The sequence below is a fragment of the Chlorocebus sabaeus genome, chromosome 8, assembly GCF_047675955.1.
Source record: "Chlorocebus sabaeus isolate Y175 chromosome 8, mChlSab1.0.hap1, whole genome shotgun sequence".
NCBI classification, from domain to species: domain Eukaryota; kingdom Metazoa; phylum Chordata; class Mammalia; order Primates; family Cercopithecidae; genus Chlorocebus; species Chlorocebus sabaeus.
In genome coordinates, this window is record NC_132911.1 from 103146731 (window position 1) to 103162835 (window position 16105).

The 16105-nt window shown below is 33.2% G+C and overlaps 1 protein-coding gene across 8 annotated transcripts in view; it reads left to right on the forward strand.

Moving 5' to 3' along the window:
• Positions 1-16105, forward strand: part of VPS13B (vacuolar protein sorting 13 homolog B) — an 870718-nt gene that overhangs the window by 386815 nt on the left and 467798 nt on the right. For all 8 annotated transcript variants that reach the window (XR_005240849.2, XM_037999868.2, XM_073018246.1 and 5 more), the window contains exons 22-23: positions 1747-1874; positions 12350-12584. Coding sequence is in view for 7 of the 8 variants with exons in the window: in XM_037999868.2 (XP_037855796.2) it covers positions 1747-1874; positions 12350-12584 (363 nt within the window). In the remaining variant the exon portion in view is untranslated. The remainder of the gene's footprint in view (positions 1-1746; positions 1875-12349; positions 12585-16105) is intronic.

Consider the following 16105-nt stretch of genomic DNA (forward strand, 5'->3'; position numbering starts at 1 on the left):
AGTAAATTTTTTGCATAGCAGCCAAAGAAATTCTTTCAAAACACATATTCAACAATGCCGTGACTGTATTCAGAATCCGTTACTCTGTCCCAGTTCCCTCAAGTAAAAACCATCTTCTTACTATGACCTACATGAGTCCTGTATGACCTGGTCCCTATATATAGCTCTAACCTCATCTCCTACTTTTCTCACGCTTGCTCACTCTGCTCAAGCCATCTTTGCCTCCATACTTAGCTTGAAAATCCCAAACATACCTCTAACTTCAGACATTTGTTGTTTTTGTTTCATCTGACTACTGTAATGCTCTGCCCCCTGAGATCTGCATGGATCTCTCCCAAACTGGTTTGCTTTAAAAAACATTATTTAAAATTTCTAATATTCACCATATCATAATATATGACATTATAACTATGAGAAAGAAAAAGTCCATTATTCATGCCCTTAAGGTATTTTAAATATGGAATCAATGCTCATATATTAACCAAGTTGAGGGAGAAGGGAAGTATGAGTGGATATGGCAACTAATATATCACCACGTTCTCATAGTGGTGATGTAATTTAATTTAATAAAAATTTATTTAGATCTGATTTATTTATTTTATGCTACTTGAGAAGTACCTAAAATACTACGTATAAATTATGTATTTGCAGTAACTTAAGCTGTATTATATAAATGTGTCTGCTCAGTTTTAAATGTATCTGTTTAGTTATAATACACTATTATAAATTACTCAATTGTTTAAAATAATTCCTGAAATCTTTCATTATGAAGACATGGTTGAAATCCTCCAATTTCTTTACTTTGAATGAACAAAATTTTAAATAATATAGAGAGTGGAATATCACATTTCATTTTATTAAGAAATCTTCCTTTTATGTAATCACATACCTGTTTTGGTTATCATCAAAATCCCCCCCTCCCCCACTCGTTTTTTTTTTGAGACAATGTGTCGCTCTGTTGCCCAGGCTGCAGTGCAGTGGTGCAATCTCAGCTCATTGCAGCAACCTCTGCCTCCTGGGTTCAAGTGATTCTCCTGCCTCAGGCTCTCGAGTAGCTGGGATTACAGGCGCCTGCCACCATGCCTGACTAATTTTTGTGTTTTTAGTAGAGATGGGGTTTCACCATGTTATCCAGGCTTGTCTGGAACTCCTGACATCAAATGAGCTGCGTGACTCGGCCTCCCAAAGTGTTGGGGACTCACAGGCATGAGTCAGCGTGCCTGGCCAAAAGTCACTTTTTAAAATTGAGAGATTTTTATGGGTAAGCTTTTGTTATCAGGAACATTTACATATGGGAAGACTAATTTTCTATCAATTTTGGATGAATCAAGTGCTTTTTAGGTGAATTTCTCTTTTTTTTCCAAGAAAAAATTTTATTGATGTATTACCTTTATACTGAAAATTGGACAAGTTGTTAAGTTACTGCTTAATGAATTCTTAGAAAGTGAATACTTGCATGTAATTAATAAATAGAACATTTATCTCTTCACAAGTCTACCTTCTAGTCACTAATCCCTGACAAGAGTGAGTGCTCTCCTGACTTGTAACAAATTAGGCCTGCTTATTTTTGAATACTTGCAAAAATCAGTTCTATAAGAGAAAATGATGTACAATGGCAATTCGTAATCTCGTATAAAAATTGTAATTTTAAGCAAGAGAAGAAATAATCTTGAAAATCCAATTGGTATGTTTTTGTGAAATTGTAAGGTATGTTTCTATTAAATAATTAGCTGTTCTCCTACTCAGAATCCCGCCCATTGTCAGTTCCTGTTAAAGCCATGTTGAATATATCTGAAAGCTGTAGAAGTCCTGAAGAAAGAATGAAGGAATTTATTGGAATAGTTTGGAATGCAGTGAAGCATCTCACACTACAGGTAAAATAAAAGTTAGAAATATGGATCTAATTTCTATAATCCTTTTTAATTCCCAGCATTGTTAATATTGGTAAGATTTTTCTCACATGTAACAATTATGTATACCATCTCATCTTCATAATTTAGTTGAAAATAATTAGTGTATTTCACTTATCCTAAAAATAATTTTATGAAACTCATATGATCTTCCTTATAGTTATAAAAATATAAACTTTTTGACATGTTCCTTGAATTAAAAAATTTTAGTTCATTCTACTTTTTGTTTAAGCATTATTTTCACAATTTTAAGTGCTTAATAGATCCATTCTTATCTCAGTACTGAGATAAAGTCTGAGTTGTGATTAAATTAACATGAAATGGTTATCTAGTTACTTTTCATACATAATTATAAGTTAAATACGAAAATTATAATAGCTATTTCCTTATTGTTATTAAATTTTCTTCTCATTGATTTTTACTTTAAAATGCACGATTTTATCTTATTGAATTACTTTCCTTCAAGATCATGTTTAACCTGATGAAAATATACATTTAGATGCTTATTTGATAAGCTAACAGTTATATATTTTAGTTTTTGCATAGGATTTTTTCTCTGTGATACCAGAGGCATCCTTATATGATTTTATATGTAGCAGATAGTAATATCAAGGGCTTAAGTCAAAGCCTTTCACTTTGACTTAGGATATAAAAGTTGCAATAGAAAATTGTTCCCACCTTACTATGAGAACAAGGTTATATCATCTATAGAATTATAGCTGTATTAAGCCCATAGAGATCTGAGGTCTTAAATTGACATTACCATAATGGCAGGGTGCTAAAATCCAAAAAAGTGACAAGCAACTCACTTTTTGAAACCCAAGAATCTCAGAAAACTCCATGAAGAATATATAAAAAGGAGAACATAGCTAAGTACCTAGCAGTCAAACTACTGAAAACTCAAGGAGAACATTTTATTTTATTTTATTTAAAGTGGGAAGATCTTTATTTATCAATATTCTTGTTTACCTGAAGACTAGACTGGAAGAGACTGAAATTATAAGTAAGGCAGACCTAGATATGTATTTCTTAGCAATGTAATGTTGGGGAGTTTCTTCTTGTTTCTGTGTCCACAAGTTAGAGATTATAATGTCTTCTTCATGAAGAGGGTGGAAATTATAGAGTGATAAAGTATATGAAAGCAACTGACAAAATTTATTCATTTATTGATTCATTTTGCAAAAGTTACAATACCGTATTCAGAGAACATACTCAAGAAAACTAATGCAGTCCTGTCCTCATGAAGATCATAGTTTGGCAAGGAGAGCCATTCATTAAATGATTGTACTTAAAATAATTTGACTATATTGATGATGCTCCTGCTTCATGAACATATGTGTCAATTAAGCTAACCCTAGAAGAATCAGGAAACATTTGGGTACTCAATAATACCTGTGTTTTCTTTTTCTATTTCGTCTTTCTCTCCTGTTGTAGCTTTTCTCTAAAGCAGCTGAAGGCTGCACTGCCCTTCAGCAGGCAGATAAGAACTGATGGAGATAACACCCTTGGGATTATCTTCACCTACCATGGGAAATGATTCTGTGGCATTCCTTGTCTGTCAATGTGTCCTCAGTAGAATTAAGCTCCAGGTGTCCCAGGTTTGCCAGCACACCCATTTTGGTTACTGTCCTTTTGAGAAAATTTAAGAAGTGGGTAGACAATAAAGGCATGTTATATACAGATTAAAAACATTAAGAATGACTCCTTACATCTTATTAGAAACAATGGAGGCCAGAAGACAATAGAATAACATCTTTTATGTGCTGGGGAAAATCGGCACATAACATAGAATTAACATAGAATTCTCTAGTCAGCAAAGTATTCATCAAAAATGTTGGCCAATAAATACATAAAGACAGAAGAATTTTTCTCCAATAGAAATTAACTGCAAGATATTCTGAAAGAAGTTATTTAGGCTGAAAGGAAATTATGACAGATAGAATCTTGGTTTTTTAGAAAGTAATGAAGTATATCAGAAAGTATAAGTATGTTGGAAAACAACTGAATATTGCAAAAAAATAGAATTCAAGGAGAAAGCTTTAGTGTGTTTTAGCCTTTTGGCTATTAGCTTCTTTCCTCTTTATTTTCCAGTTAACTTTTTGTTTGTTTGTTTGTTTGTTTGTTGTTTTTGGACAGAATCTTACTCTGTCGCCCGAGCTGGAGCACAGTGGTGTGATCTCAACTCACTGCAACTTTCGCCTCCCAGGTTCAAGCAATTCTTCTGCCTCAGCCTCCCCAGTAGCTGGAATTACAGGCGCCTGCCACCATGCCCAGCTAATTTTTTATTGTATTTTTGTAGAGATGCCATGTTGGCCAGGCTGGTCTCGAATTCTTGACCTCAGGTGATCTGCCTGCCTTGGTCTCCCAAAATGCTGGGATTACAAGCATGAGCCCCTGCACTTGGCCCTAGTTAAATTTAACGTTAAAAAATATGTGGCACTTAACAAAGTAAAGGAACTTTGATTAATATCAAAATTCAGCAGTTAAATGAAATTTCAGTAATTTATTCAGAAAATATTTATGAAGTCCCTAATCTGTCCTACACTCCAGCCAGCCCTTAGTCCTGCAGATGTGAGGAAATTGTCTCTGTGAGCAAGTAGAGTGAGTTTGGAAGTGTATGCTTTCCCAAGTGAGCCTCTGGATGAAAACACAGATGGTCAACACTTTTATTGCAGCTTTTTGAGTCAGTAATTCAAGTATTTAGCTAAGCCTTACCCAGATTATTGACCCACAGAAACTGCAGCAAATTTCTCTTGTTTTAGGCTGTTACATTTGTGGTGATTTCTTATATAGCATAGAAAATGAATATAGACAGATATAGACACATTATGCATAGCTATAGTGTCTGATTAATCACTGTAAGAAATACATACCTGCCATAAAAACTTTTTAGAATTCATCCAAAAACATCTCTAGTGCATAAAAATACTATTTAATATAAGAGCCCATAATCTTGATTTTAGCATTCCTTTATAGCGTTTCTTTTCTGAGCATGCTGCTTATAAGAAAGTTAAGAGAAGAATGGGAGGAAGAAAGTGTGGATTGTTGTTCTTGTGTAATTAACTCTTAGCTTGCAGAATTATGACTTTTTTAGGGACATCAGCTATATTTCACCAATTTCAGCCATCATGAGTCATTTTAATGAATATCCTAATAACTCCTTGCGTTGACTTACCTGTCCTTCTCCCTTCGAGATACCCTTTGTACAGTGGTAACATCCATCTCTTAATTTTTGTTACATGTTGGGTTATATGCTGAGAAAGCAAAAGAGACATAATAGTTGTCATGGTCTAGCTGGGAAAAGGCTAAGTGCCATGGTATGGAGTATCCTGTAGGGAGACCCTTAGAAAACTTAATGATGAAAGAAGAGAAATGGGAATGTCAAGAGGAATGTTACTTATTGAAAGGATGCCTCGGGCATGTACTTCCTGGTTTGTGATGAATTTGGATGTTATCCTAGGTAAGTATTTATTGCTTTGTGGAACATCTAGTTGATACCACTGTGTGGTTTAGAATATGATAGCTACCAATAATATTTAGTTGTTTAAAGTTTACTATAGATCTAAATGTTATTTCATGATAATAGAACTAGTTATATTAAAAAATCCTCATTCCCTCTTATCTTTTTATTAATAATTGAATATGTGGTATAATTATCTTTTTATTGATATCACTTTGAGTAGTTCTGTCATAGGGAACATGAAAGATAGTATTGGGTTACATGATTCTTTGACAGCTCTAGGAAAATATTCCAATTTAAGATTCCAAGTAATATCTGAAATCTTTACACTATCTATAAACAACTAGGTACATCAATATTCTACAACGTAGGATATACTAGAGAATGTCCTTCTGTGGCTGGGATTAAATAACAGAAACCAGATTTATTTCACTGCCTGAAATAACCAAAAAAATATTGAAATATATAACACAAAGGTTTCAAACCACTAGGCAATAAGCCAAGTGGAGAGTGATTCCTGAGAGTCTTAAGATAAAATCAGCAGGACTTAGTAATTAATTGATTTGGGGAATAAGGGAATGGAGTCTAAGAGATCTTCTAGATTCTAGTTTTGGTGTTTGGGTGGTAGTGATACTATTAAATGAAGCAGCTTTTCCAGATTAGGGGCACATACGGATTTTGAATTTACACATGTATTTGAAATGTATGTGAGACATCCAGGTATGTATTAGATATTTATATCTGGAGTTTAAGAAACAGATTAAGAGAAGAGATATAATTTTAGGAGTTATCTGCAGATGGTTTTCAAACCAGAAGAATGGGTCATTCAAGAAAGCATGTAAAGTTGAAGAGCAATGGGCCAAGGGAATACCATTTAAAAAGTTGTTAGTAGAAGAGAGAATGTCCTTGAAGGAAATTATGTTAGTGATCAGAAATGGAGGAGGAGAAACCAGAGAGTTCATGAAAGCAAAAAAATGCATAGAATGTTAAGGAGATAGTGGTCAGCAATGTCAAATTCTAGATGTTAACTGTATGCTTTACTTGCTTATTTGCAGTATAAAATGGATAAATTAAATAATGGTTAAGGTTACTTCCAACTCTAATATTATTGTATGATCTTTTGCTTATTTTACAATGATGCAGTACCTTTATTAGCTTCATTACCATCAACAAACTTAATCTTATATATCACTTTGAATTAATTGTAGGTTATTATAGTGATTTTCCTCATTTTTCCTTTTTTATCTCTAATTATGGTAAAACACATATAACATACAATTTACCTTCCTTACTATTTGGAATAAACTATATGGTTTATTTTGTGGTTCCTTGATTTGAGTAAGCTTATTGAGTATCAGTTAACATAATCATTGCAGTACCAAATAATACATCTTTTTATAGGTTATCTTAAATATGACCTAGGTACTTGGCTTGCCTCACCCTAGTCCCTGCCCTGTGTTAAACATACTATATATTTAAACATTTCCAGATGTTAATGTATTGTGAACATTTTTAAAGATAAAATGAGATTCTCATTAAATGATTACAATTTAGACTCTGAAAATCTGAGTTTTATTTTTAAAAGCATTGTCCATTTTTTAAGATGTCTTATGAGCCAAAATATAAAACAGAAAACCCTGCAAGTTGTCATCAGATAAAACAGGACATCATAACTTAAAGGTTTCGAAGCATTATTCTTTTAGTGGAAGATTAAGCAAGTAATTATGTTTGGAACCAGAATTTCTGCAAAGTTGATGTTGGAGCCAAAGTTGGTATTTGCTAAACCCATGTTCTTTTTTGCTTAGAATAGAAACATGTATGTTACATAAAATCATTAACAATATTTGTTGTAACCTATTTGATTTTCAGTATGGAAGAAGGAGTTTCCATATTTAATTATAATGGATACTCCATGTAGTCTTGGACAGTCTTTTTTAAAATAAATATATATGAACTTTGGGGCCGGGCATGGTGGCTCACACCTGTAATCCCTGAACTTTGAAAGACCTATGCAGGCAGACGACTTGAAGTTAGGAGTTCAAGACCAGCATGGCTAACATGGTGAAAGCCTGTCTCTACTAAAAAACAAAAATTAGCTGGGCATAGTGGTGCCTACCTGTAGTCTCAGCTACTCTGGAGGCTGAGGCAGGAGAATAGCGTGAACCCGGGAGGTGGAGGTTACAGGGAGCTGAGATTTTGCCACTGCAGTCCAGCCTGGGTGACAGAGTGAGACTCTGTCTCAAAAATAAACATTAAAAAAATAAAAATATATGAACTTTGGGAGCCTTTTAACAACAGATTAGCATAAGTTCACCTGTTCTTTCCAAGTTTTCTGTACCTGCTCATTAACAAAGATTCTATTAAAGCTATGTTTTTATTCCAGAAGCACATAATTGGCAATAGTATATAGTTGATAAAATAAAAATGTGCTGGCTAGAATTTACTCCTTTCTAGGAAAATATTTCTCTGCTTATTGTCAGACTTAGCTTTTTTTTTTTTTTTTGTCATTTACATCAAAGTTCATCTTGCTGTCCTTTGACATTTACTAGCATTTTCTTTTCTTTTCTTTTTCTTTCTTTTTTTTTTTTTTTAATACTCTCTGAGGTCTTCTGAATGGACTGAAGTCTTCTGAGTTTAATGGCATTTTTAATTTCAGTACCAAGCATTCTGGTCTCTTTCTTTTGGTAATAATGCTCTGTTATTCCTTTAGAGATCTACTTCCCACATTCTGTGTTATTTTGATGAGAATGTCAGGCAAGGTGTCTCAAGCAGCATAAGGTAGTTAAGCTGGGCCAGTTGAATTCTCTCTTCTAGGAAGTTACATCTAGAGCATGACTAGTGATGAAAAAAAATCATACTGCTTGATGTCCTGATATCCAGGAAACTCCTTGGCCTTTATTTTCAGAATTAAATAGGAGTAGACATTTTAGGCCAGAGAGATCAACTATCAATCATGCTGATTATAAAAGTGAGATTTTATATTTAATCCTTACAAATTTTGCACACAGGCCCACATTCTTATTTATAGGCATTGAACAAGTGACAGCCATTGCATGGCAGTTTGTTAGGAGGAAGTCTGGAATTCAAATCTAGGAATTTTTAATGTCTTCCTTTGATGAGATTTTTATGGAAAAAGTGTGAAGATTTATAACACTTACTCTGGAAAGGATGACAACCAAGACAACCAACTGTAGGGTTTTAATCTATGGCCCCAAATTGGTTGTATTTAAATTTCTACTACATATGATGATATCTAAAATATTTTCATGATGCACTGAAAATTTATCAAATAGGAAAACTGTGATTTGGGTTATAGTTTATATATTTGCTATAGTGCAAATGGAATACTACTTATTTTAGTGGTCTCTGTATACATAGACAGTTAAACCATAAGCAACAGTATTTGAAAATAAATGCACTGTGAACAGCTTTTGTAAATCTATGGAGGCTAATAATATATGAGATCTCACATATAGGAGAGTCTTGGTGTTGTTTGTTGACTTTATTTCTTTAGCAAATGTTTAGGTAACACTGTATTGAATATATGTATCAATGCTATGAGTTCCCCCATTTACAGATGAGGAAACTGAAGTCATGGAGAGATTAAATAGCTTATCAAAGATCCTACAGCTGTGTTGAATCATCTTGTTAACTGATCAGTTTTATTAATCACCTTAGAGGTTGCCTCTGGAATGAAATGGTGAACAACATGCATGAAGCAGTTATTTTCATTACCACATCTGATGAAAATAATTGTTTAATTGTTTCTACTTGTTTAACAATTATTTATTGAGTACATAGTATATGCACCACTGTACAATGTACAGAAACTATATAGTGTACAAAATAAGCAAATGTTTGACTTCATTAAGCTTATGTCCTAGTGAGAATTCTGTAAGGATATTAATACTTGAAAGTGATCTTGTTTAAGCTTTTTTAGAGCTGGGACTATGTCTTTTGTCTCTGTATTCCTGACTTCCAGGTCAGTTCATGATAGATATTTAGAGAGTACATGAATAAAGGAGAGAAAAAGTAAATGAAATGCACCATACAATGTTCCTTTATTTTTGTTTTTTATTTGAAACTGTTTCCTGAAGAGTAACATACATTTATATAGAGAATATTTGGTACTGTAGAAATTATGCAAAATATAATTATCATTACGTTTTCAAGTTGTAAATAAAAATAAGCATATTATTTGGGAATAGGAAATAGTAATGTTATTGAATACGGAAGAAATTGTGGCACAACATTTCAAAGCATTTATCTATAAAGTGCTTTATATGATGGGCAGTAGCTAATTAAGATTTTCAGATTAATGGGTAAATCAAACCTATCTTAGTCTCTTCTTTTTAACTGAATTGGGATCACAGTTATAGAGCACATAAAAGAGAAAAATCTAAGTTTCTGAAACCTCACATATAGAGTTAAGAACTTACAAAGGCATATATCTTTCAAATAGCACATAAACTAGAAACATCAGGGAAAAATATGCATTGCAATCATTTCATTTATTAAAATAAGAATAACAAATAATTTTTACTTTATTGGTTTATCTTCAGTATATGATACTTAGATATGTAGCCTTTGACCTAGTAGGAATCAAAATAGAGGTGATTCCACTTCAAGAATTTGTAATAATCCCTTCACTTTAGCACATGAATGTGTTCAGTATTGGCAAAAGAACACGTTGCTACCAAAACTGAAACAAGATCTTTGAAACAGAAAGGATGTTGCCATGGAAAAATGAAGTAACACTCAGTGCAGCTGTGATGCATTCATGAATAGGATATTTTTTTAAAAGATCATTTGTGTTTGGTGTGGCTCAGAGGGTCCCAACCAGATGGTTTCCATGAACATGATCTGACCCCCAGCTTGAGGACTTCTTACTGGCAGATTACTTCATTTTCTTTCCCTTGGATTGTCAGATCCTTACATTAATTCAGAATTTACTGCTGCAGATTTATATTCAGTAATATAAATCACTCAACATTTTACATTAAAACCACAATTTTATACATACAGTTTAACAGTTATTTTAAAAGTGTAAAAAGATTTATATGATAGCTTTAGTATATGTAATAGATATAACATCATAATAATTTTGAGTAATTTTAATTATATTCTTATCATTAAAGGAATTCTCACAAAATATATTTTAGAAAGTTTATTTTAGAGTTGTTGTATATCTGATGCTACTGTAGTGTTGATTCTGTTTGCATTGCTCACATTGTTTACACTTGATGAAATAATTGATTTTTAAATTAGTGAAATTTTATGTTGTATGATTTTGGAAATTTTGGCATGATTTAAATTTGTTCCTAAGGATTTGTATGCATGTGGATGTGTATAGTAGCATACTAAACTAATTACCTCACATTATTGAAAGCATTTTTCACTGTAATATCAATACCTACATGAAGTGTTAAATACTGACACTTCATATTTTGACCTTTTAACCTGAATTAATAAAGGCTATGCTTTTAATGTGCCATTTTAAATTGTGCAACTGAAAATTACTAGTGAATTATGTTAAATATTTTAAAGCATAATTGTAAGTTACCTGAGACAATGTAGACTTCTATTTCAGAATAAATAAACTACATTCTGATCTTAAGTACATATATTAACACATATGTACTTTATCTAATCTGCAGGATAAGATTTTAGAACTAAAATGAGCTCATGCTTCATGAACCAATGCACTTACTTTTGAAAAATTTTATCTGTATTTTTCGTCACTGAATCCATCAGTTTGTCCACGCCCCAAAATGTGAAGCAAAGACGAACAGGTTTGTTTATTTATAGGTTGGCAAATTATTTATCGTATCAAGGAATTCCAAACCTGCTACATATCATCATGCTCTCACCAGAGTAGTATATTAGGCCCAAGAGAAGAGATATTGCTATTATCTTTTAAAAATGTAGTCTTTTTGCTAATATAGTTTCTTTGAATATCCAAGAATTTATGAATTAAAAAAAATATTTTGTATTACACCTCCAGATAACATCTTTTTGTGTGAAATATTTTGTAGGAAATCAACCAGTCATAGTTTGTATTTTCTCAATAACTTAAGCATTGTAGGCTGTTGCAGCAATTTGATAATGAGACTCACAGTACTACTTTATAAGCACTGCTAAGACTAATAGACTTTAATCTACATTGCTTCTGAATTAAGAAGTCATGATGAATTCAGTTTTGGGGTTGGGCTTACTTTGTCTCTTTATCTTAATCTTTAAGGTCCTGGCAACTTAATGTAACTCTACTGGAGATAGGAGAGCGTTAAGATAATACATGAAATTATAATTTAGGTAATTTGAAGAATGAAAAAAACAAGAAATAGTGCTCTGATTTTTAAGTCTTCTGATTTCTCCTATTACCGTGTTTTTGTTTATGTATAATAAATCTGATATATGTATGTATACTTGAATCATTGTATATAAAAAGTGAAAGTATGTGATATAAATATGTTTTATAATGGTTGTCTAGTATTATAAATGGAATGTTTTAAACATTTTTTTCTTATATTCTAGTCTGTGAAGTAAAAATGGAAGAACTAAATTCACATAAAAATAACCCTTTTTAAAAAAAGTAACAACAATAAAATGCTAGGTAGTTCTAGGCCTTATCTGGTGTTAACACAATTTTCTAATAAACTGCAAAAGAAGGAGGGATTTCTGATCTTCTTTTGCCAGCACATTTTCTTACTCAGTCTTGTGTCTTGGAAAAGACTATGTGGAAGGGCAGATCATCTCTTGTCACTGGGCATTTTGTATCGAGTGTATAACAAGAGTAAACAATTCCTTTTCAAGTGTTTTTTATATTCATTAGTGAAAATAAGTCATAAAGATAAGTCATCAAATAAGTCATAAATATGGAATGTTTACTTTTTTGGTTGTTTATTCTGGTGAAGATATTAGGTGTTTGAAGGTATATTTAGTCTGATCTAAATATTTTAATTCTGCTTTTCTTTTCTAGCTTGAAGTACAATCTTGTTGTGTGTTTATTCCAAATGATAGCCTGCCTTCGCCAAGTACAATTATATCTGGTGACATTCCTGGAACAGTGAGAAGTTGGTACCATGGACAAACCAATATGCCAGGAACACTTGTCCTCTGTTTGCCTCAAATAAAGATTATTAGTGCTGGGCACAAGTATATGGAACCTCTGCAGGAGATTCCATTTGTTATCCCACGACCCATCCTCGAAGAAGGTATATTTAAAAATTTTTTTCCTATGGTTAATATTTTATATGGACATTTTTAGATGTGTTGGTGTTTTTAAATGTTTCAGTGTATAAGCAAATCAGTCTTCTCATTGAAAGATTTTCCTGACCAAAGTAAATGAACTAAGTGATGCCATTTATTGCCATCCATATATTTTAATCTTAGTCACATATTCACATATATGTTATCTATAAAAGATCATATACAATATAATATAATCACTAAAATATAAACATAGGAAGAATTAACTTGGGAAGAAAGTTGGTTTTGGATATTAACATTAGGCTAAACTAAGAATGATAAGTAGACTGATCTAATTTAAGCTACTTGATTTATGAATGAATGTATTATATATATAAATAACTGCGTGAATGTAGTATTTAGCAAGCGTAATGCATTTTTAGATTTCTCATTTGTTTATACAAAGTAATTATATGATGATTAGAGTCATGATCCTTTCTCCAATATATATGTATTTGATTTCTCACATTGCTGTGTTTTCAGTTATGAATTCATAAGCTTTTGAACTTTGGCATGTTCATTTCAAACAAAATGTGAACCTGGAAAAATTTTGAGTCATAAAGTAAGTAATCTGAATATATGTTATAATAACAAGGCTCAAATTTTTGACAGTGCTAAACAGGTCAACACCTTGTTCATATTATTAGGATGTAAGTGTGTGAATCCTGATACCATTGAAATTTCTACATACTGTCACTGAAAAGCAGACATAGCCTGTGTAATTTTTGGCCTCTACTTTGATGTTGGTTTCTTTCTCCTTTTCTCTATACTGAAATTTCTGTCAAATTCTACTTTTCTTATATTTATCAAAAGAAAGCATGATTTCAGTAAGAGACATTTTTGGTCCTTAATAATATGAATACTGTTATCATACAGTCACAGAATTTTAAGGTGAGAGGGAATATTTTTAGAGTGTGTGATCTTTTGTGACTGGTTTCTTTCATTTACCATAATATTTTTAAGATTGATTCATGTTGTAGCAGTCTTTATTGTTTTTATGGCTGAACAGTATTCTATCTTATGGAGATACCAAATTTTCTTGATTCATTCATCAGTCGATGGACAGTTGAGTTTGTTTTCACTTTTTGACTTTTATAAAAAATCCTGGTATAAACATTCTTTTACAGGATTTTTGTGTGGATTTGTTTTAAATTTTTTTAGCTATATGCCCAGCAGTAAAATTGTTGTGTCGTATAGTAACTATGTTTGAGCTTTTCAGGAATTGTTAGACTGTTATCCAAACTGTCTGCACCATTTTACAATACCACATTAATGTACAAAGGTTCTAATTTTTTCACATCTTTGTCACTATTTGTTATTATCCGCTTTGTTTCTTTTTTTTTCTTTTCTTTTTTTTTTTTTTTGTTCTAGCCATCCTAGACAATAACCTCTTAAACTGGAGAGAACAATTAATTTTAAGTGTTAATTTTTTGTTTTTTGATTTTTGTTTTTTTTGAGATGGAGTATTGCTCTGTCGCCCAGGCTGGAGTGCAGTGGCATAGTTCTGGCTCACTGCAGCCTCTGCCTCCCAGGTTCAAACGATTCTCCTGCCTCAGCCTCCCAAGCAGCTGGGAATACAGGCACTTGCTGCCATACCCAGCTAATTTTTGTATTTTCAGTAGAGTCAGATTTCACCATATTGGCCAGGCTGGTCTCGAATTCCTGACCTCGTGATCCACCGATCCACCTTGACCTCCCAAAGTGTTCGGATTACAGGCGTGAGCCACTGCACCTGGCCAAATTAAAGTGTTTTTCTTTTCTTCTTCTTTTTTTTTTTAATTACTATTATACTTTAAGTTCTAGGGTACATGTGCATAACGTGAAGGTTTGTTACATATGTATACTTGTGCCATGTTGGTGTTCTGCATCCATCAACTCGTCAGCACCCATCAACTCATCATTTACATCAGGTATAGCTCCCAATGCAATCCCTCCCTGCTACCCCCTCCCCGTGATAGGCCCCGGTGTGTGATGTTCCCCTTCCCGAGTCCAAGTGATCTCATTGTTCAGTTCCCACCTATGAGTGAGAACATGCGGTGTTTGGTTTTCTGTTCTTGCGATAGTTTGCTGAGAATGATGGTTTCCAGCTGCATCCATGTCCCTGCAAAAGACACAAACTCATCCTTTTTTATGGCTGCATAGTATTCCATGGTGTATATGTGCCACATTTTCTTAATCCAGTCTGTCACTGATGGACATTTGGGTTGATTCCAAGTCTTTGCTATTGTGAATAGTGCCGCAATAAACATACGTGTGCATGTGTCTTTATCGCAGCATGATTTATAATCCTTTGGGTATATATCCAGTAATGGGATGGCTGGATCATATGGTACATCTAGTTCTAGATCCTTGAGGAATTGCCATACTGTTTTCCATAATGGTTGAACTAGTTTACAATCCCACCAACAGTGTAAAAGTGTTCCTATTCCTCCACATCCTCTCCAGCACCTGTTGTTTCCTGACTTTTTAATGATTACCATTCTAACTGGTGTGAGATGGTATCTCATTGTGGTTTTGATTTGCATTTCTCTGATGGCCAGTGATGATGAGCATTTTTTCATGTGTCTGTTGACTGTATGAATGTCTTCTTTTGAGAAATGTCTGTTCATTTCCTTTGCCCACTTTTTGATGGGATTGTTTGTTTTTTTCTTGTAAATTTGTTTGAGTTCTTTGTAGGTTCTGGATATTAGCCCTTTGTCAGATGAGTAGATTGCAAAAATTTTCTCCCATTTTGTAGGTTGCCTGTTCACTCTGATGGCAGTTTCTTTTGCTGTGCAGAAGCTCTTTAGTTTAATGAGATCCCATTTGTTAATTTTGGCTTTTGTTGCTGCTGCTTTTGGTGTTTTAGACATGAAGTCCTTGCCCATGCCTATGTCCTGAATGGTATTACCTAGGTTTTCTTCTAGGGTTTTTATGGTATTAGGTCTAACATTTAAGTCTCTAATCCATCTTGAATTAATTTTCATATAAGGAGTAAGGAAAGGATCCAGTTTCAGCTTTCTACCTATGGCTAGCCAATTATCCCAGCACCATTTATTAAATAGGGGATCCTTTCCCCATTTCTTGTTTTTCTCAGGTTTGTCAAAGATCAGATGGCTGTAAATGTGTGGTATTATTTCTGAGGACTCTGTTCTGTTCCATTGATGTATATCTCTGTTTTGGTACCAGTACCATGCTCTTTTGGTTACTGTAGCCTTGCAGTATAGTCTGAAGTCAGGTAGCGTGATGCCTCCAGCTTTGTTCTTTTGACTTAGGATTGTCTTAGCAATATGGGCTCTTTTTTGGTTCCATATGAACTTTAAAGCAGTTTTTCCCAATTCTGTGAAGAAACTCATTGGTAGCTTGATGGGGATGGCATTGAATCTATAAATTACCTTGGGCAATATGGCCATTTTCACGATATTGATTCTTCCTATCCATGAGCATGGTATGTTCTTCCATTTGTTTGTGTCCTCTTTGATTTCACTGAGCAGTGGTTTGTAGTTCT